The sequence below is a fragment of the Dreissena polymorpha genome, chromosome 12, assembly GCF_020536995.1.
Source record: "Dreissena polymorpha isolate Duluth1 chromosome 12, UMN_Dpol_1.0, whole genome shotgun sequence".
Classification (NCBI taxonomy): Eukaryota; Metazoa; Mollusca; class Bivalvia; order Myida; family Dreissenidae; genus Dreissena; species Dreissena polymorpha.
The window spans coordinates 47,842,915-47,866,383 of record NC_068366.1 but is presented as its reverse complement, the minus strand read 5'-3'; the positions used below and the strand labels follow the sequence as shown (position 1 = coordinate 47,866,383).

Below are 23,469 nucleotides of genomic sequence, written 5' to 3'. Positions count from 1 at the left end.
GTACGTTCAAGGTCAAATTATTAAAAAGAAGTCTGTGCAATGTATCTATTTATAATTTTATATATATATCAACTACGTGTAAAAACGCAATCATGAAAAAAGAGATAGGTATGTAGTTAAAGCTAATCTGATTATTCCTGTTAATTTGATTGACAATATATAACATTTAACCAAACAAAACAATAAATGTGTAATTTAGATCTTTAACATTGATGGGCTATTTTCATCGATCAAGTTCAATCCAATTTAAATCAAAGGCATTAGATACTCAATCACCTAAACAGTAGAGATAGTGTTCATTCATTTTATATAAATGAATGTTCAAATGTGGTTGCTGATGTAATATTTTCACGTTTGTGATGAGGATATCGTTGCGCAATGTCCAAATGCCCCACCTTCAATTATTTGACAGGAATATAACGAACTTTTTATCCACATTTACTTATCATTAAAAGGCATTCGTACAGATGAATTATTTCAATTATGTTTAAATGATGTCATTTCGTCAATTTCGTAAACCATAACAGGAAATATAGTTAATGGAAAACTCTCGTAACGTTGTTTAACAATACTTTTTCCATGATTCGGCCATCGAAGCTCGATTACAATATGCAAAGATCTACAGTAACTTCGGATGTGTGTACTTTAGTGAGCAAATAAGCAATCAACTGTTTCTCTTGATTGTATTGTCGTCTTACAAAAACATTGACATTACATTACAGATACTTCCTATAAAAACGAACAACGTAAATTGCAATAATGATTTGCATTGAGCATACCACATGATAAGAGAGATATATTTAATACTTGTAGTGTTCTCCTATAGACATACTAAATAAAGGTCGAATATAAAAAAATAGGATATGTATTGTATTTAATATAATGCAGCAATGAAAGGTTATTGCTAAACTCTAAAGCTCTCCGGGTTACTGACGTGCTAGTGATGCGATAAATAAATCAAAACTACTTCTAATAATATTTAAAGCGTCGCAAGAATACAATACACCTAAAATGTATGTTTATTGAACAACACAATAAAAAATTCACGTCACGTAAATAAGTGCAATAAGATTCGTCTTAACGTATGTAAAACCTACGGATGATTACGAACAATTAAATGTTGTTAACAATCACACATATTCTTCAATCCTCTGTGCATTATCAAAACACATCGATATGCACATGTACATGCAAACATGTTTGTCTTTGTAATGAGACTTAAGCAGTCTATTGTCCCCTACCGGTTTCACCGGAGGGGACTTATGGTTTGCGCTTTGTGCGTCTGTGAGTCTGTCTGTGAGCCTGTCTGTCTGTCACACTTTTCTGGATCCTGCGATAACTTTAAAAGTTCTTAATATTTTTTCATGAACCTTGCAACATGGATAGATGGCAATATGGACATTATGCACATCATTTCATTTTGTTCCTACGTCAAAAATTGTGGTTGCTATGGCAACCAAAAAAGTATTCTGAAAATGGTGGAATTTCTGACAATGGTGGAGCCGGTAGGGGACCATATTGCTTGACAATAGCCTTGTTTTTAATTGTTTACTAGAAAAACTATGCTCTATCTGACAATAAAAAGGAAGAGATATGATAACAGTTATCATTCTAAGTTGCGTTTATTCTCGATACGAAAACTAATAATAAAAATAAGTTATGTTGATCAAACGACACGTTCAAATCAGTGGTAATAATATCTGGACGATACGTTTCATTTGAGCTACTCATTTCGGAATGTTTGTTTACATCGCCTCGGGTAGTTGTAATGAAGTTATAAAAAGAATCGTCACACGGTAAATGGAATATATGGCGTCGACGTTTTCTCGCCGGTTTTTAAGTACTGTCGTCGCACTCAATGCATCGCTAGGTCCTTCGGGTCGCTTTTTATACCAAGTCAAGTAAAGTCAATTTTATTGGTAAATAAATAAGTGCATAGCCAAACAACATTCATAATACATGTAATGGCGGTGTAAATAAATGTTTATTCAACATGGTGGTGAAAAGTATAGCAATATAAAATGGGAATGCAATAATAGTTAATGGTTGTGTGATGTTGACCACAATAACCTATGCAAAGTGAAACCAACTAGAAGACAATTTCATTCGTTGTGTGTTCTGTGTTTTATTTTATTATTTTCCTACTGGCTTACAAAACTCGATTGAAAACTTTATTTAAGATCAATATAAAGAAGTGAAACTCCAGCTGCTGGAGTAGTATTGAATTCTCATTATAAACAATTAGTTGGTCCTTTATTTAAGGCATGTGACCGATTGCCCAACAGTACAAAACAGCACAATACAGCACAATACAAACCAACATAAACACAAAATATGAATAAAGCTGGGGCCATCGCCTTGATACGGTCAATGCAAAGCATTGGGGGTTTAAACCGGTTATAGAGCGCTCAACCTCACACTTGGCCAAGCAATATTCATAATACATTTAAGTGTAAATAAAATTTAACGCCATAGCTTTGTAACTCAAATTAAATAATAATTAAAGGGAATTAAAACGCATTCAAATTAATTACAATTTAATTTCTCAATGGTATTGAAGATACCAGAGCAACAGAGTTACAACTTTTTGACGAACGATCAAATGAAACTACAAACAAGTGTCAACTACATTCCTTCTTTATAGAAAAAGATTTAAGAATATTGCGTCAGTAAGTTAATATTTCACATAATCATCGCGCAAATACAGGAAGAAGCAGCAATAATGGGTGTAAAAATTCCATATTACATTGCTTGGTTGTTTTTGTGACTGATAAAAAAATAAAATAATAATAATTAAATCAAACAAGAAACGCCTATCAGAGAGAAAATATAAATAAAATTGAACGTTATAAACCCAATGACCTATGCATGTAGATTACAACTGGAAAGTTGATCGTATGACGTCAAAACATCCATGTACCCAGGAACAGAGAAAGAAAAAGAAAAAGAAAAAAAAAAGAGAAAGAGTTATGATACAAGTAAACTTTAGATTCGTTTCATATATCGGTGTATGTTTATGGTCGTTTTCCAGGTAATCGTATAGATTCAATTAATTAAAGTAGTTAGTATAGTTAAACAGAAAGATAACATTATTATGATATCTCGTCTGAAAATGTTTCTGATAAATGTAAAAAAAAACACAACATAGTCGTATGCTTAGTGCTAAAGGAACTGTCAAGTGGGCGTATTAACGATATAGATTTACCAGACAAATTAAGTATACATGCTACATCCTGTCCAAAGGAAATAATACATTTAATATCATTACGGGTAAGACTGATTTATTCACTCTTTATAATAAGGTGTGTGCCAAATAGATCATGCTCTGTCTAGATACCAACGCCCATCTCAGAAGCTATTAGCTGTTTCGATAAGATACTGTGTAACGAGTTCCTTTGATCTATCATCAATATGTTGAACGTATAGAATGTACCGTAGTAAACAATGATTCTTTTTCATGTGCAAACACATGAAAAAAGCGTTGGATACCTGCAAATGGTGTTACGATAACAGAAACACTGTTTGTGCTGACAAATACATGTAACAAAAAATAATTCTCTATACAAGTAGATAGTTAATAAAACAAGCAACACCTATGCAAAATATAGGAATATAACTCATACTAGTGATAAAGGACCAAATAACATGCCAAAAAATCAGCATTGTTCCAAAACGATACATTTCTTTGTAAGTAAAATAAAGTCAAACTTTTACCGGCATGGTAAAGAAATTATAATTTACCGAACGTTGCGTGCGAAAAAACGTTTATTTATAACTCTCCCTGGATTGTTTAAATGTACCGATTTCAAATAAAATTGATGTTTTCAAGAATATTTTTTACTTGTATTTTTATTTCGTACTGATGTAGGCAATGAAAAGAACAGTCCATGACTGTGATGTACTCGTGTATTGTATTGCAATGTTGATTGAAATCTGCTTGCACTCGCACTGTCGACTCTTGGAAGGCAACACAATCAACGCATGTGATACAACCGATCTAAACACCAGTGTCGCGGTGTATTCCCTATATAAAGTTTTGAAACATGTTCAGAGAGGACACCTTCATCTTATTCCAGTAAAAACGCAATATAACAAACTTGTATAACACATACAAAATATTGGGTCCCATTATTGTTTGTGAGTTGTAACATTATATCATTTGTAATGTTAATGATATATAAAAACAACTATCATATTACTCTCTTTAAATCAAACCAATTGAATTGGCCAATGAAGAAATTTGTTACCACCAGAATTAACCTATTCTCGAGAGTTCGGTTTTCGTCGCATGATATGTTTGTCTCAAACTAGCACAATATAATAACCGTTACATCAACTCAATTCGGTGACAATATGCCTTCGATGCGTTGTTAAGCATTATTTTATGATAGAAATTATGGTGATGTTTGTGGTGTATCGAATTGATATTTTAATTGTCGGCATTTAATTTGATTATTGTACAATGCTCTAAATATTTAAAATAAAAAAAAATCGAATCGGAAAAATGTGCATTGTATAATTCAGTTCTGTATACAGATAATATAATCAAACAGTTATTGACTAGTAGACCATATAATATTATGTGATATTCACCGGGAGATTGTAATATTGATATCAGCTACCGCCTCGGTAAAAAGTAAATGCCAGAAACATATATCCCATTATATGCTAGTCAATAAATGAAAATTATTAATCCAATAAATATAGTATCCGTTTAAATATATACACTTTAGTATACTTGATCTAAATTCTTGCGATATCTAGAGAATAACATGTTACTGCCGTATCTTTTTCTAATATATCAGACAAGGCTTAGAATATTATAATGGCGCGGCTTGCCGAGCCGTTATTTTATTCGTGCCGAGCCTGATATATTACAAAAAGATCAGGCAGTAACCTGTTTTTCTGTTTATCATACCTCTACGTCCCCGATTGAAAAGAAATAATTAAAAAAAAATCACAAAAATTCATTTTTTTGCGGGAAAGAATATGATTTTTGTCGTTTGACGAGCTAATAATGACGTCTCGATCACTTGCGCTTAATATTTGTAAAACATGTTTTTTGCTGTATCTGTTTAAAATATAATACATCTTGGTATGATATTGTTTGTTTCGTTGAGTTTGATTCGATTTTCCTAAAAATGATTACTTTATAGTTGATTCCGAGTAATATGACCTACCTCCTACCATCGACAGATATACGAACTTCCTGTTGAACTGATGTAAAAAATATATCATGCAACGTTATATCAGGCAGACATCAATGCAGCGGTATGGTAAAACTCAACGTTGAGTCGTATTGCATTCTTTCCATCTGACGAAAAACAATACAGATAGTTTTACCAATTTTGCGTTCTACGCCATGACAATCGCAGGTATCATTTCAATGTCAATATGTGTATTATTTAGTAAAATTCTGTTTGAAGATGTTCATAGACAAAACATACAAGTTTTGAACACATGCTTGAGAGTCAGATTTATTTTATGTTTTTCGGTGGTTTATAGAGAAATATCAGTGATTTAAAACTGATAATTTCACTGTTTCAAACAGTGAAAATTATCAGTGAAAATTATCGATAATTAAGTTAAGTTAAACTCGATAACAATGGTTTGGTTTATTTATTCGCATAATCAGCATTACATGCTTTTGGCAAAATAAATCATATGATAAATACATATACACAGTGAGATGAAGATTGGCTAAATCATAGCATACAAATAATCTCGATAGATAATATTTAAAAACACACACACACACACACACACACAAAAAACACACAAAAGAAACAGGAAAATGTAGCACAAAAAAACAACACAATGTTTATTATGTGAAGGAAGTTAGACAACTAGGAAGCAACAGACGAATCAATGATTTCTTTTCGTTTTAACATTGCAAAATATATAAATTTCGATACTTTACGGGTACGTTTTACAGACTTTGTTGACATAATTGTTTCGAAATATTTCAATGTGTTAAATGACAGCCTTATGTTGTATTTTAACCTTAACTCTCTATAAATTGGACAAATACATAGAAAATGAAATTCAGATTCAATCATATCAGATGTACACACTTTACACTTACGATCGTTAACGTTAATATTGTTAAATCTTCCTCTTTCTATTTCTAAATGATGCGAACACAATCGGAATCTACTCAACGCAATTCCATGCTTTTCATTATGTATACAATTCAAGTATGTTTCAAAACAAAATTCTTTTTTAAATATGATATAGTATTTTAGTTTACTTTGAGACTGTATACATTCAAACCTGTAGACATCACGGACTCTTTGTTTTAGCATATAAATATAATTAATTTCGTGATACTGGTGCAACCATACATTACTATAACCAAGATCCTCAAGTGTAGTTTTAACAGCATTTGGCCAACACAGTTTTCTATCAATATTCATGCATGCATCGTCAGAGGTTAATGTATTAAAAACTCTATCTGTCAAAGTATTCTGTGATCTCATGAATTTACACCAACAGTTAAGAGCTCGTTCTTTACAAATGACGGACAATGGGAAGCGACCAAGTTCACCTAGTACAGCAGCATTAGATGTTTGTTGACGAACCCCAAGTATTTGTTTCCAGAATTTTAAATGCAGTTTTTAAACCTCAGGCATATCGTAAATTCCCCAGACTTCGCAGCCATACGTAATTATTGGTGCTACCATTGAGTCAAACAGTAACAACTTAGTTTTAATATCTAATTTGATTCTACTGAATATTGAAATAAGGTGATTATATGCTTTAAGAGCCTGCTCAGTCAGTGATTCAACTGCACGTTTAAGTGAGCCGTTATAGAAAAATTTAACACCTAAGTACGTAAAAACATCTACTATTTCAATGTTGTCGCCGTTGAGTTCCCATGTGTGAATATTTCTATATTTATACTTTTGAAAAATGCATACCTTAGTTTTCCCTATATTTACCTTGAGACCCCATTTCTTAGAATAATCATTTATACAATTTAATTGGTGTTGTAGACTATGGGGATCAGTTGAAAAAATTGCAATGTCATCGGCAAACATTAACATAAAAATAGATAACATATCAACATCATTTGTACATAGGTTTGTAGAACTCAAATGCTTACCAATATCATTAATAAACATAATAAACAAAAGAGGTGACAAAGGCTCACCTTGCTTGACTCCTAATGATACATCAAAGAATTCTGAGTATGACATTAAGCTTGGACACTTTATACACGATTTCACATTTGCATATATGGATTTCAACATATTAAGCATTTTACAGCTGATACCTGAGTTCACAAGTTTAATCCATAGGGCATCATGAATAACAGTATCAAATGCCTTTTCATAGTCTACAAAGGCACAATATAATTTTAAATTATTTGCTAAAACCTTCTGAATAATACTATGTAGAATAAAAATACAGTCAGACGTACTACGATTATTTCTAAAACCAAATTGACATTCATTTAAAATTGATTCGTTCTCGCACCAATTATTTTGGTATAACAAAACAATGTATAATATGTATAATATGTATAATATAACAATGTGTATAAACTGTGCAAAAGAGCATAAAATAAAAAGGAAATTTGTTGGATTCGGTGGAATATCAATTTTAATTTACTCATAATCATAGAAAATATATAGTTTCACGAGTGGAAGCCACTCGTAAAAATATCATTTTCTATGATCACTCGTGAATTAAAATCGATAATCCACCGAATCCAACAAATATCCTCTGTATAATACAAGAGGCCTATCGTTAAGATGTTAAGCTTGTCTCCATATGTTGTTTATTTTGTAATTATTAAAACATTAGTGTAATCTTGCCATTTAAGCACGGGATACAGACATAAAGCGCACCATGTCCTTGATCGAGTTGAGGCATATTATTTTAATTGCAGTATAAGTGATGAAGCAACGCCCTTCATTATACTCAAAGATCGTTTATTCACAGAAAAATCTCAGATGAATGAAACAATTAAAAATTGTATACGGTTATGTTTCCATTTTTTAATCATACATGTTGAATGTTACCATTGTCGGGATAAGGTATCGAATGTGGTATTAATTTATAATATAATCAGTCTTAAGTTAAAATATATATCAAGAATATTTCAAAAAGGTCGTAAAATATTTCATTTATATTATTTGTAAACGTACTATTTGCTTCGGGCAGGAACCTTGTTAATTTTCATTATATTCAATTCTATACATATGTTTTATTGATGAATGCTCACCGATAACCCGTTTTCTCTCATTTGATGACATATTGAAATATTGTAATCTATCTTTACACAGGGTTTTAATTGTTTTTTTTATTAGAAATTTAGCACCGGATATTCAAACATGGTTCATTATGTTTCTCTATACTGTACGATATCCTGATCAGTATCTGTTAATTGTGCGTGTCATGCACATAAATACACTCTATTAGACCTCGCAATGTTCCGCAGATGAATGGTATGATTCTCAATATAAAGAAGTGAAACTCCAGCTGCTGGAGCAGTATTGAATTTTCATTAAAAACAATTAGTTGGTCCTTCATTTAAGGCAAGTGACCGATTGCCCAAACAGTACAAAACAGCACAATACAGCACAATACAAACCAACATAAACACAAAATATTAATAAAGCTGGGGTCACCGCCTTGGAACGGTCAATGTAAAGCATTGGGGGTTTAAACCTGGTTATAGAGCGCTCAACCTCACACTTGGCCCAGCAATATTCATAATACATTTAAGTGTAAATAAAATTTAACGTCATAGCATTGTAACTCAAATTAAACAATAATAAAAGGGAATTAAAACGCATTCAATTTAATTACTATTTAATTACTCAATTGCATTGAAGATACAAGAGTAACAGAATTACAACTTTTTGACGAACGATCAAACAAAACTATTAACAATTGTCAACTACATTCCTTCTTTATAGAAAAGATTTGAGAATATAGAATCATAGAGTTAATATCTCAGATAATCATCGCGCAAATACAGGAAGAAGCAGCAATAATGGGTGTAAAATTTTTATATTACATAGCTTGGTTGTTTATGTGACTGCTAAACAAATTAAAAATAATTAAATCAAACAAGAAACGCCTATCAGAGAGAAAATATAAATAAAATGGAACGTTATAAACCCAATGACCTATGCATGTAGATTACAACTGGGAAAGTCGGTCGTATGACGTCACAAAAATCCATAATGACATAATGACGTGAACAAATTCCACGGGCAGTACTAAATAAAAATATTAATGGGGCTGTGCTACTAATAAAACAAGTGTAGGTGATTTAATATATTAAGAAGCAAATAAATAAAAATGGTAATTCCATTAAAGCGACATTATTGGAATCAAACAGTATATAGGTGTTTTGACAACTGAAGACAGAAATGATTTGATGTACGATTTGAGTCCAAATGTAGTTTACATGCAGATTTGTTCATACGACACAATGACACAATTTTATTCAACAGTGAAAACTGCCTATAATGTAGTATTCATGCAGATTTGTTCATACGACACAATGACACAATTTTATTCAACAGTGAAAAATGCCTATAATATCACTAATGATTCCAAATTTTAAAGGAAGAAAGATATAGTGAATCTAAAACCATCAAACACGTGTTTTTAAGTACATAAGCATCAAGTTACACTGTGACAGGAACGTTATTACGCTTTCGTCTTCTTCAACAATCCTTAAACGACATTTTGGATGTTTAGCTTTCATTACTATGCTTGATTGATCTACCTATTTTGTAAAGATTTTAATTTCAAATGACGTGTTAGCTGTTTGTGTGTTTCTACTGAACGTAAAGAAACATAAGAACATCAAACATAGTCGTAAAAGATTTGTTACATTTGCATTAGTCGACGGTTTAGAAAATTGAAGCAGATCCGGTCGACAGTTCGATTAGGTTTACATTGGACCATATGTTCGATTGTATGATACAACATGTATGTTGTCATTTGCCTGTATGGAGCACACACATTGTAGTATTTGGAGGGCTTCAAATGTATCACCTCGTTTCTCATTATAAAAGAAAATTTTGGATGTCACGAGCTATTGTCGATAAGAGGAATCTATTTTTATTTTGCAAATTTAATGTAATATTTGGCAGATGAAAATTTTTGATAATATTAATTCATGTCTTGACATAACTTTTGACATTAAAAATATATTTGGTAACACTGCACTAACTAATTAAATTAAAATGATCTTTAAACATAAAATTAACAGGAATGGATATGACTTGCTTCTATTTTCCATTCGATAATAAATAATTGACGTTAAACGAGTAAAGATAATGCATCTTTAATTTACAATCCCAGTCTCATGAAAAATGTGCTACACATTCACTTATTTGATTTACGCAAACACATTCAAACGCATTGAGGATAATTTTAACAGACACGGACATTCTAGATTATTGTGCAAGTATAATTTCAACGGCGATTTTTGTTAAGGAAACTCATAATTTATTAACAAATAATTGAAAGATTTTGACAATTGTAGCACGATAAAAAAAAAATCGACGAAAAATGTTGACTGGCAATTATTTTAAGGCATGATGCTAAATAAAGCTGATTATTCTGCTTTAATTTGCAATAATTGTATTTCAATGTTAATGATCATAAAAGTACCTGGTATTACTGTATATGCCAGTAGTGCATTAAGGCAGTGTATCAATAGTTCGTCGATCCAGAGTTTGACAACCATCCCTTTGTATTAGTTTTATTTATTCAAATTCTACTTATGTATTAGAGAGAATTGCCTTACGTGAAGATGTAGCCCAAAACACATGAGTATTGTGTCGATATCTTAACCGTGGAATAGTGAAGAATGCATGTTTCTAGTTTTATACTTTCCATTAATTGCGGCAAATAGATACAAGAGTCGCCAAATTTTATGCTTGTTTCCTCGGGTCTTTCAAAGCAACTCAACTTAACTTTTAAGATGTTATTTTTTATTCGACTTTATTTAAAATATGCAAATAACATAAGTTTAAATTATATGTCGTATGTTTGCGATTTTATTAATTAAAACAAACATTTATACATTCAATTGATACATTGCAAAGTGGGGAAACATTTAATACATGACCCTAAAGAATAAAGGTTATACATTCCATTTTTAGTTTAAATTTACATGTTTAAACTTTATATAAATAAGAACCAATATAGCGCGCTGTAAAATATTTCACGTTACTAAATGTAATTGAGCATTTATGCACGCATCATGTTTTCATTGAATTCATTTCAACGGTGGAACAAATGCTGTTATGCTCAAGTTGTGCTGAAATCGAGATTTAGTCAAATATTGATCGCAACTTGGGCAATCCAAATGTTGGTCTCAAATTAATAGTGTTGTTTTTTGCTACACATTGATCGGCATAAATGACAATGTGTATTGTCGATATTGTTAAAATATTCCTACCAAGTATATTGTACAAGACACTTTTAAAATCAAACGCAGACACTAGTTATCTAAATGCAATTTACTTAGCTTATTCAAATACACGTTATGTTATCAATACATTACTTATTATATATCGTTCGCATTCAGCATATAGTCTGTTATATTGTTTTTCACAAAAGCAACAAGCAAATGATAATTTCTAATATATTGTTGCAGCTTTCAGACTCAGTAAAGCGCAGTTCGAAACGATAAATTGGAAAAGCGATCTATATCGGTCATACTTCAGATGCATTTTTCGCTGTGTTTTAAGAGACGAGGTGTTAATGCTTTTGTTGATTTGTGTTCTAGAAGATATGACTAGACGAGTATTAGTAGAAAGCGCTTTTCAAAAAGAAACCCAACGATGAGCATACATACAGACGGCTCTCTTAATAAGAACTTGTTTTATGCTGTTTTAGATTCACATTAGCTATAAACATGGACACTCACTTTTGTATTACACTGAAGTCATTTACTGAAAATGTATCGGTTTTCGGTAACTCTAAATACATGTCACGAATTCTTATAGTTGAAAAAGAGTAATATTTTGCTTAGCATCTGCTTTATTAAACAAATATCTAGTACCATTCGATGAATTGTAAAGTACGTGTGGAAAGATTGCCGATACATCTAGATAAATGCGTACCTTGCAATAAATTCGAACGTGTTATCGCAAATATAAAATTTCTCCAATAACAGTCGATAACTTAAAATGTAAACACATCCTTACACGCATTTCTAATACCAATACTGTCGAAACTTAAGCTGAAGCATGCGCTAATAATGAACAAGGTAAAATAATACCAAAGTATGCATTTCTTGTTTTTGCTATTGCACTTACTGGGTCACATGTGAACAACGTCCAAGACCAATTTAAGATAAACGATATATGTCTTTTGATATCCAACTTCAGATGTGTTTGTGAATATTGTTATATTGTTGCCATTACATGGTTCTAGTACCATTCGATGAATTGTAAAGTACGTGTGGAAAGATTGCCGATACATCTAGATATATGCGTACCTTGCAATAAATTCGAACGTGTAATCGCAAATATAAAATTTCTCCAATTACAGTCGATAACTAAAAATGTAAACACATCCTTACACGCATTTCTAATAACAATACTGTCGAAACTTAAGCTGAAGCATGCGCTAATAATGAAAAAGGTAAAATAATACCAAAGTATGCATTTTTTGTTTTTGCTATTGTACTTACTGGGTCACATGTGAACAAACGTCCAAGACCAATTAAAATAAACGGTATATGTCTTTTGATATCCAACTTCAGATGTGTTTGTGAAAATTGTTATATTGTTGCCATTACATGGTTATGGCATAATTGTACAATTCTTACAAATGTTTTATTATCTAGATTTTGTTCTTTTGGCATACATGACACTCTCAGAATCGAAAAATCAAACTTTGCTTTCGTATCGTTTGCCGTATCAAGCAAAATGTCTACAATATATTATGTTGATGATATGTTTTGCAGTGTTATGTCTACCATAAATACTCGTTATCAAGACAAAGACGATCCTGTCATAATGTGCATATCAATTATCTAGTAATAAGATGGTATGTCGTTGACATCTGAAGGCCAGAAACAGCCGTCATAACATGTTTTCAACTTTTATATGTCATCTCAGTTACACGTGTGGCAACAAGCGTTGCATGAAAACAGTATTGTTACGTTATAAAAGCGAACCATTGATACAATTATATACCATTGCTAAATATGATTAGTTTGCAAATCCAACAATTGAAGTAAATGCGCTACATATTGAATTAACATTGGAAAATATCAACGAGCTAATAATCTGAATTCCGTTTCATATAAGGATATTTCAATGGCGGCTTCAATGTTTCTGACCTGTTTCAATGACAAGAGCTATTTCTGATTTTTTTCCCCCCCAAAAAAAGTTTTGTGTTGGCGAAAAAAAGGCTTCTCGAATGGGACGATTACTCTCAGTATAACATTGTGTCGTATAAATAGTGTATATATATATCGTTGAAGATATATAACGCTCATTGACATTTAAGAGAAGGTTTACAGCGATGTGTTCACCAAATCGCAAACTTCATTTTACTTATTTGACCGATTAATTATCTTTTCTGGGCCAAGTTGTTAACGCTTTTATTTTCAATAGAGTTTCCATATTTTAAGTATGATTTATTTTCGTAAATTATAAATGAAATGTTGAAGAGTGCGTTTATATAATTAGAGTGGCATTCTTGACACATTCTGTTTTATCAAGTTAATTGTGTATTTCATGATTGTTTTATTTGCTTTTTTTATTTATTTTTGAAAGTATTGTATAAACTAATTTTTGTAAAACAATTATTATGTAAGAGTGATCTTGAACAATATTTTAGTGTAAAGTTTATTTCGTATTTTCAGGTTTAGGAATAAAGTATGCAAATGGTCTTCAAAAAGATAAATTAAGATTCTCAGATAACAATCTTCATGTTTTCTTATTCGTAGGTCTGTCTCTCGGTTTTTAGTTGGTCGCTTAGCGACCAGCTAAGTTTGTTGCTCAAAATTCAAGTCGGTACGCCTTATCTACGGAGAGCCTACTAACGCCACACACGCCGTATCCGCGAGAGAAAGAGTTGTATAATTTATGCAACAGGTTTGAGTTCTCCAACTATATTCATTCACGAATGGAAACATTATATGAATATCGTGTTAAATGTAATAGTTTCGAACGGAGCTTATATTGACAAGAATCAATAAACAATGATTGTATTATGCGTGTCTCGGAAGAGAATGTTTATGAATGATTAAAATAGTCCACTTTCTGTTGCGTCTTCGTGACGTAGTATTTTTGCTCAGCTCATTCATAAATCTGAGGCTGCCGATAAAGAGGGAGAGTCCAATTGCACGGGTGATAACAACGCAATAGTATAAGGTTACGCTGGTTTCTATTCACAGGTCCCAATTAATAACACGTTGAACATGAGTTCAACAATTACTACAGAGATACGATAGACAACATCAAAAATGCTTCATACTCGCTAAAACTGAACATTAAAAAACAATTAAATATAACAAGAATTATCTTTAAAAATGAAGTATGTAGTCTTGCTGTTTTTGAAATAAGGTTTGGAATTTTGGTTTCTAAATAATTTCATTCAAAACAAAAGTTAAACTATTGTGTTTTTTTTACATGTTTGTCGCATATTTACCGCATTATAATGTGTGTGATAATAGGCAAACCATAGATCTAGATCTACATTAGTTTAAGTAGATAAAAAATATATTATAGGAGTGAATACCATAATGTGTTCTCACATGGCTTATTATGAGTTTATGTTTTCATCATCGAAATACATCGTATGTTAATATTTGCTTAACATGCAGTTTTCTTTCCAAACACACTGGAATCACACTTTCATAGCCGCGTCATGTGAAAATGAGTCTTATGGTCTTGTGACCAGCGTAGCTCAAATATTAATGTGGTTTGCTTGAGAATTTAATACAATGCTGTTTAATTCCAATACATATTATAATTATGCTGTGGTTCATTCTTTGTTTGACCTAAACCAAGCGACGGGTACGCTCACGTAGTTACGATCGTGAACAGCACACTTTACATTCAACCTGCGTTCGCACATAGAAGGAAAGGGTCAACTAAGTGCTGCGTTTCCTTAGCTTACTTCAGTTAGAGGTCGATTCTTTACGTCATTGCAATCACAAGGCCCCGGCTTTAAAGGCTTGCGGAGGGTAAATTCTTGCATAATAAAAGTCATAGTCGCATGGTGTTTGTGTTTAGCGTCCTTTTTCGTCACGTAGTACTTTTTTGCGGGTGTTTTAGCGTCTATTTTTCGTCACGTGATCAAAAGATGTTTTCGGCAAAAAAACAGTTCATCGAAACGATAGCATGAAATTATTTAGTTTGTACAATAGATTTATTTTCAAAACGGTAGTTTTATGAAAATGATTTTTTTTATTGATAATTTAGTAATTTTATATTGAGTTCAAAATAACTAATATAGTTGTTTATTGGCTGCTCAACAATACATTGTTTACTCCTCACGCTTGATCGCGCACCGACTGTCAAAACATTCGATTTTGTTGTGCAGAACAGTCAGCACCTCAAGCAAGTTCCTCATTGTTGCTGAAGAACGCACTTAAAACGTGAGTACGTTCATTTTTTACATTGATCTGTTGATAACTGACGATAATTCATGGTACGCTTTGTAAACGTAACATAGCACTACAGAACAAGTTAACGTTGTTGTTTTAAATGACAAATGCACTGCTATTGTCAGTATTGCTGGGTTGTTGTATAATGCCTTGAATGGGATTTTAGCGTGGTGATGGTCAAGATTTATTATCATGATGATTTGTAATTGATCTTATCTGATTCATTTATTGTAATTGATCTTATCTGATTCATTTATTGAAATCTCATGTTGAATTATTTGAAATGTATTATTGCTAAAATATCATTTATGTTTTATCATTTCAGATTACTAGTATCAATGCGGCATTCGCTGAACGAGGCACTGGGCCTTACAGTCTGGCCTTTAAGGTCAAGATTGTTGCAGTGAAGCCAGCAGAAGTATACTGGACGGATGGGGAAGAGAAGAGAGTGATGCACTTTGCCATGAGTGACGGCAACACCACTGCAAAAGGGATCTGCTGTGACGCAGCAAAAATTGGCAAAGTGCAGGTAATTTGTAGTGAAAATCTTATCCTTAACAATCTGTGTTGTGTTCAAAATAAAAACTATGTTGTAACCTAAGTTTAATGTTTTGTAACTATGGATTGTAACAATTTCAAGTTTCATAGATATATGATACGTTATTGTAAAATTTAAAAACATCGTAGTTTTATGCGACAAAATAACAATAGACTCAAAAGTTTTATACATGGTATTGAAATTAAAGTTTTTAAGACCAGCAGACTAATCAACACTGACGTTAATTTTTATTGGGGAATAATTAACTTGCATCAAAATGCACCGTTTTTTTTATTAAAATTACACCTTTACACCATTTATAGGTGGGCAACACTTTGATTGTGCGTAACACCATTCGCAGAACCGAGGATGAGGGAAGAGTGCTGATATTGACGAGCGCGTCAAAGGTGCTCATGTCGGTACCTCTACAGGTTCCTCCACAACATGTGAAGGATGGTGAGAGGCTCCTCAATCCACCACCGGCGGAGATAGTTAAAAAAAAAGACAGTACTGACTTCACCTGCCAATAAACGTGTCTCCATCAGTGGGAAAGTCACTCAGGTGTGCATTAAAAAAATCATTACAATTGATATATTTTAATGAATCTCTTTAATTTCTGTCTGACTAAAAGATTTTTATGTTTATTATCTGAACATCATGGTAGATATAATAGCTGCAGTTCCCACAAATAGCTTAAGTCTTCATTATTTATTTCATTGGAATTGACAAATTATACATGCATATACATGTCTGTACACATAGTGGCTCAGTTTTTTGCCCTGATAATTTTTTAACCTCCCTTATCACAAAATTGTTTCTGACCTTGTTTCATTGCATTCAACATTGAGACGTTGTTGATTGATTGATTTTATTTGGTAAAAATATGAACATTACATAGTTACTACATAATGCAGACAATATAAAATATATTATCACAGCAATATACATAGCAAACCATGGAATGCACACACAATACCAAGGATAACACAAAAAAGAGAAAAATGATTTTCACTTATTTTCATTGTGGTCCTTGATATTGGTGTCAGTAACCATGAAACAGTCATGTATTAGATATTTAATAATGTATTTGTATCAAATATGTACTGTTTAATAAAGTATAATACTGATTAAGAATGAACAAATATAATCACATGTTCATTATTATCACAGAAGTTGCTTAAGAAAGTTACACGCTGCATATGTAGTTAATAAACACACTTTGTAGCATACTATAAGTTTAAGAATAATTATGAGATCCTTGCATCTTAATGATCATAAGACTTAAAAATGTATCACAGTATTTTAACAGAACATAAAATTCATACTAAAAATTATACTATAAAAAGCTATAAAGACTCTAAAAACTGTTTCTTGATGGCACCCTTGAAATTGTTAGGTTTAGTTACAGCCCTGATGTTTTGAGGAAGATTGTTCCATAAATAGATTATATGTAAATGTTTTAGAACCAAAACGTCCTACTCTTGGTTTGGAAAAACGACCAGAGTCTTCAAATGTAAAATTTTCAGCAAAATGATCAGATTCTGGCTGAGCTACCATATTAGACCTAGTACAACGATTATGTACGCCAGATTCTGGCTTAAAATTCTCACCCATATACTCTGGTGCAAGGCCTTTTTTAACCTTATGTACATGACAAAGTATGATCTGTTCTACTCGTTTTGAAACAGGCAGCCAACCTAAATGTGAAAACTGTTCTTGACCAACATGTGATCTGTTATCCATATTCAGAACAAACCTAATCATCATTGTTTTGTGTAGTTTGAAGCCTATTTTTAAGTGACTGAATAAGACCAGGGTTCCAAAAAGAGCAGGCATAGTCAAAGTGGCACTGTATAAGGGACATGACAAGGAGTTTTCTGTTGTGCAATGTTAAGAACTTACACTTACTATTTCTGTATAGGAATTTTAACCTTGAAGTTGCCTTTGAAATAATTGACCTAGCAATGGTTTTACCAGACAGGAACTGGTCCAATATATCACCTAGGTACTTAACAGAACTTGATGGAGTAATTGACACATCATGGCAAGAGACATTTAACTGAGGAATTGACCTTAGTTTGGGCTTTGAGCCAAACAATATAGATTCTGTTTTACCAAGATGTAGGGAAAGTTTATTGTCCACTAACCACTCACTTATAAGTTCGAGATCGCTAGAAAGAATGGATTCAATTTCTGAAATGTGTTTACCAGCTACCAGGATGCCAGTATCATCAGCATAAAGTAACATTTTATTTCTTACCACAGCGGCCATATCATTCACATAAATTAAAAATAAAAGGGGACCTAAAATGGAGCCCGGAGGAACACAGCATAAGATGGAGGCCTCGGAGGACACGTCAACAACCTGATGGCGATCGGAGAGATAGGAGGTGAACCACCTGACTGCGTCACTATGGAGACCAATAGCCTCAAGTTTCATGTTTAAAATACTATGATTGACGGTATCGAAGGCCTTCTGTAAGTCTAACAATATCATACCAACCATCTTACCTTCATCCATCTTAAAACGAATATAATCAGATAAATGGGTAAGGCAGGTGTCTGTAGAGTAGCCACGCCTAAATCCTGATTGATAGCTATACAGAAGCTTTTTGTCATTCAAGTAACCTTCAACTTGGTCATAAATTACTCTTTCAAGAATCTTAGAGATGATACTTAAGACCGACCGGTCTGTAGTTTTCAACCTCAGTCTTAACACTTTTCTTATACAGGGGAATAACTCTCGCTGACTTGAGGTCATCAGGAACAGAACCTTGTATGATTGACAAGTTAACAATATGAGCAAGGGGACAATATATGAAATAAGCACTATCCCTAACAAATCTAGCAGGAATGCCATCCTAACCTGCGGACTTTATTAGCACTTAATTTATGTATATGCTTTAAAATTGTATTTTCAGACACAATGGAAAATGAAAAACTGTTTGTCACAACACCTTTAGTAGCGTAGTAATTACTTACAAAATTCTTGATATTTATTAAAACTTTTTGGAATTTTTCAACACGTTTAGAAGCAACTGTTGTATAAAATGAGTTAAATTTCTCAGCTACTGTAAATTTGATAAAGGAAATTTGCCCATCAATCTGAAGCCCTATGCTACTGGATGAAGAGTTCCCTTTTTTAGTGGGAAGACCTAACTTCTTAAGTGTGTCCCATAGAGATTTAGAATTGTTTTTGTACTGTTCCAGTTTATCTGAAAAATAATGTTTCTTGGCCTTACAGATAAGTGACTGAGCTTTATTTCTGAACTCCTTAAAATTATTACAATTTTCTTCCATTCTATTTATCTTATATACATGAAAAGCTTTGTCTCTCGCCTTGATACTATTCAAAATATCAGGAGTAATCCAAGGCTGAGTGCGTTGTTTAAATCTAACTTCTTTTACAGGTTACAATGCCATCAAGAACAGATAAAAATGTACTTTTAAAATTATCCCAAACTACAGAGACATTGTCACATAGTAAGACACTACTCCAGTCTGTAAATAAAAGACATTGTTCAAAGATTTCTTTACTGTAGTTTTTCAATGATCTGGTGTGTACATTGTAATGTTTACCAATTGACATATTTAATTTCTTGCGTGTACAATAAACAATACAATGGTCACTAATTGATGAATCAATGACTCCACTATGAGAAATTAAATCATTATCTGATACAAGAACTAAGTCTATACATGTTGATGAAGTATTACAAATTCTAGTAGGTTCTTGAATAAGTTGTGTCAAATTAAACATATTCGTAAAAGATAATAGTTTGTCAACCAGAGAACATTTGATTAAAACATTAACGTTAAAATCTCCCAATATGACAGTTTCATTTTCAACATGAACAAATTCTGAACACAAAGATTCCAGCACTTCAAAAAAGTTCAGTTGTGTTGGTGGACGATATATAGTGCCACAAAGTATTGGTTTACTTTTAAGTAGCAAAATGTCAATCCATGTGGCCTCAAGATCATTTCTCGTCATGTCATCTCTAGGGTTGAAGGCTAGGTCTTGTCGTATATAAGTACACACCCCGCCACCATGTCGATTCCTGTCCTTGTTGCCCACCAAAATCAAAAACTGGTCATAACTAACTAACGCATGTACATAAATCTTCCTTATTGGACACTTACTATGTATGCAGTATTTGATGTACTCAAAAAAATTCATATGAGCAGGAAGACGAACCGAGAGAGGTGCCGGTACAGGGTGGAATGATCTCCATCAAGACCATCACTGTCCAGGATGACAGTTCAAAGACGCAGGTCACTTTGGCGTGATGCAGCACAATCAGACGTAAGGCCTGGTGACCACGTGACGATCACCGATGTGATGTCATGTCATATCGCTCTCCACAACTACGAGGTCCAAAATCCACGTGAGCATTTTTCTTAAGTTTTCGCATTCATTAAGTAACCTTTCTGCATAAGTAAGCGGTATACTTTTCGGATTATCGCTGCATGTCGTCAAGCTCGGCATTTAATTACATGACCTGAATAATTTATGCTCTTACTGATGCATGACGGTCATCTAGTTTTACTATTTCTGGTTTCAATGCTTTTCCGTCCGTCCTACGGTTCGTCCGTCGGTCGGTCCGTCCACCGAATGGTTTCCGGATGATAACTCAAGAACGCTTACGCCTAGGATCATGAAACTTCATAGGTAAATTGATCATGACTCGCAGATGACCCCTATTGATTTTCAGGTCACTAGGTCAAAGGTCAAGGTCAAGGTGACTCGAACCAGTAAAATGGTTTCCGGATGATAACTCAAGAACGCTTACGCATAGGATCATGAAACTTAATAGGTACATTGATCATGACTCGCAGATGACCCCTATTGATTTTCAGGTCACTAGGTAAAAGGTCAAGATCAAGGTGACTCGAACCAGTAAAATGGTTTCCGGATGATTACTCAAGAACGCTTACGCCTAGGATCATGTAACTTCACAGGTACATTGATCATGACTCGCAGATGACCCCTATTGATTTTCAGGTCACTAGGTCAAAGGTCAAGGTCACGATGACTTGACACAGTAAAAAAAATGGTTTCCGGATGATAACTCAAGAAAGCTTACGCCTAGGATCATGAAACTTTATAGGTACATTGATCATGACTCGCAGATGACCCCTATTGATTTTCAGGTCACTAGGTCAAAGGTCAAGGTCACAGTGACAAAAAACGTATTCACACAATGGCTGCCACTACAACTTACAGCCCATATGGGGGGCATGCATGTTTTACAAACAGCCCTTGTAAAATTTCTAGCTCAACAAAATTTAGTGCGCATACAGTTAGCTTTTGTACATTTCTCTTGTTAACATAAACATTGTGAACATTTCAAAGACTTTAAAGATTAACAATGTGTTTTGCTACAAGTCTAATATACTGTCATGTGTCATTCCTTGTCTAACCAATTGCAGTTTATTTTTTTATATGATTTGAGTCACACATTTTTATTCCTAAATCATTCATCCATACCTACCTATTGTTGTACAGCCAAAGCAATTAAGCATTATGTGTATTAGCTCAAAAAAACTAAATGCGCTTACAGTTAGTTTTTGTACATTTCTCTTGTTAACATAAAAATTGTTAACATTTCAAAGACTTATAAGATTAACAATGTATTTTGCTACAAGTCTTATATTCTGTCATGTGTAATTCCTTGTCAAACCAATTGCAGGTCATTTGTTTATATGATTTAAGTCACACATCTGTCTTCCTAAATCTGTTTAGCCATACCTACCTATTGTTCTACAGCTAAAGCAATTAAGCATTATGTGTATATATTATTCTTATATGATCCTTTGTTTATGCCTTTAAATGATGGAAATCGATTTTGCTTATTTGATTCATATGGTGATACAGTACATGCACAGACTCTAATGTAGTTTTGTTCTGTTGAAATGTTTTGCCAATTCTGGACGTTATTTGACATTTCTGATTTCATTTCTTGTTTATTCAGTCCAAGCTCATATATAGCTCAAATGGTGCGATGATAAAAAAGTGAATATCCCATACTTCAAGTTTTGTTTTCTTTTTACTTCAATGTTTTGTATGATATATGCTAACCAGTTATTGTAGAATTCTGTCTTATTTCAAAATTCCTTCACTGAAAAGTATTGTTGCTGCAGCATGTAAATAAATATGTTGATAATAAGCTTGGAAAAAATCAGTATTTCTTAATGAGCCTAATATATATTTAGGGCATATATACTGTTTTTTGTCAAATAGTCTTATAACTCACATTAATGCATACAGATTTCAGCTTCATATGAGAGATCTGAATTATTCATGCCCTGCTTTGTTGGCTATAAATATAAGTACATTTTTGTTGATGTACATGTATAACTTATGTATAATAAATGTATTAGCTAATGAAGTAGTACATTTCAATTACTATGTGCTTGCAAGTTTACTTTTTCACTTGATAGTATTTTTATTGATAGCCAGCATTCTATCAGGAACATTTCATTGGTTTTGGAAGTTAAAGTTAAGAATGAAATTTAATAAATAAATGACATTACAGTCATTCAAACGTGTACAATGAATTATCTCGTGTAAATATAATTATCTCGACAAATAATATTATGTCAATACCATATTCTACTTATTAAGAGAGAGACAATTGTCATTGTTTAAGTGAATTGGTATTTACAATTTAGGCATTGTTTTTCTTGTATACATGCATGTTGAAATCTTTTACAATAAATAGATAAAATTTGAGTGCTCGTTTCTTTTTTGTTTACCCTTATGACAACATTATTTAGCCAAATGTTTCAAAACAGGACTGTAATGTCCTCCATTCTGATTCCTCCCTTTTAATTGCAGTATATATACCTTTAATTGTAAGAACAAAATAATTTATAAAATTAACCAATGTCTCTCGGTAACCTTTGTAACAATATTTTATGTTCATTACATATTGGTACCTGTACACTTGGTATGGAACTGTGCTAGTACCCCAAATCAATGTTATGTTAAGTATCAGTTTTCAAAGGCTTGACTTCAGGTCAAAACAGTGTCTGGGGTGGTGTTCATTAAACAGCATGCTTAAATCACTACCACTGCATTAATGTTGTGTATGATTGCAAATATCAACTTTTAAAGTGGAACATTGTCTTATAGTTTATGTGTAGTTGAATCTTTGTAAAATGCAAGTACTATAAATCGACGTTTTCGTAAGTTTTCTAAACTAAATAAACGAATCCATAAACACTCAAAGTATTATGTTGTCTTTTGCGTTATTACAACTATAAGATTTACTGTGATACGTAAACATGGAATTTACACATATGCTTGTCATTAACTGTATAA

At 32.6% G+C, this 23,469-nt stretch overlaps 1 protein-coding gene across 1 annotated transcript; it reads left to right on the top strand.

Moving 5' to 3' along the window:
- Positions 1-6,516: 6,516 nt before the first annotated feature.
- Positions 6,517-20,432, top strand: LOC127852570 (uncharacterized). Its single transcript, XM_052386524.1, has 4 exons — positions 6,517-6,567; positions 15,930-16,133; positions 16,466-16,633; positions 20,331-20,432. Exons 1-4 carry the CDS (start codon positions 6,517-6,519, stop codon positions 20,430-20,432), a joined length of 525 nt encoding a protein of 174 aa, XP_052242484.1.
- Positions 20,433-23,469: the final 3,037 nt, after the last annotated feature.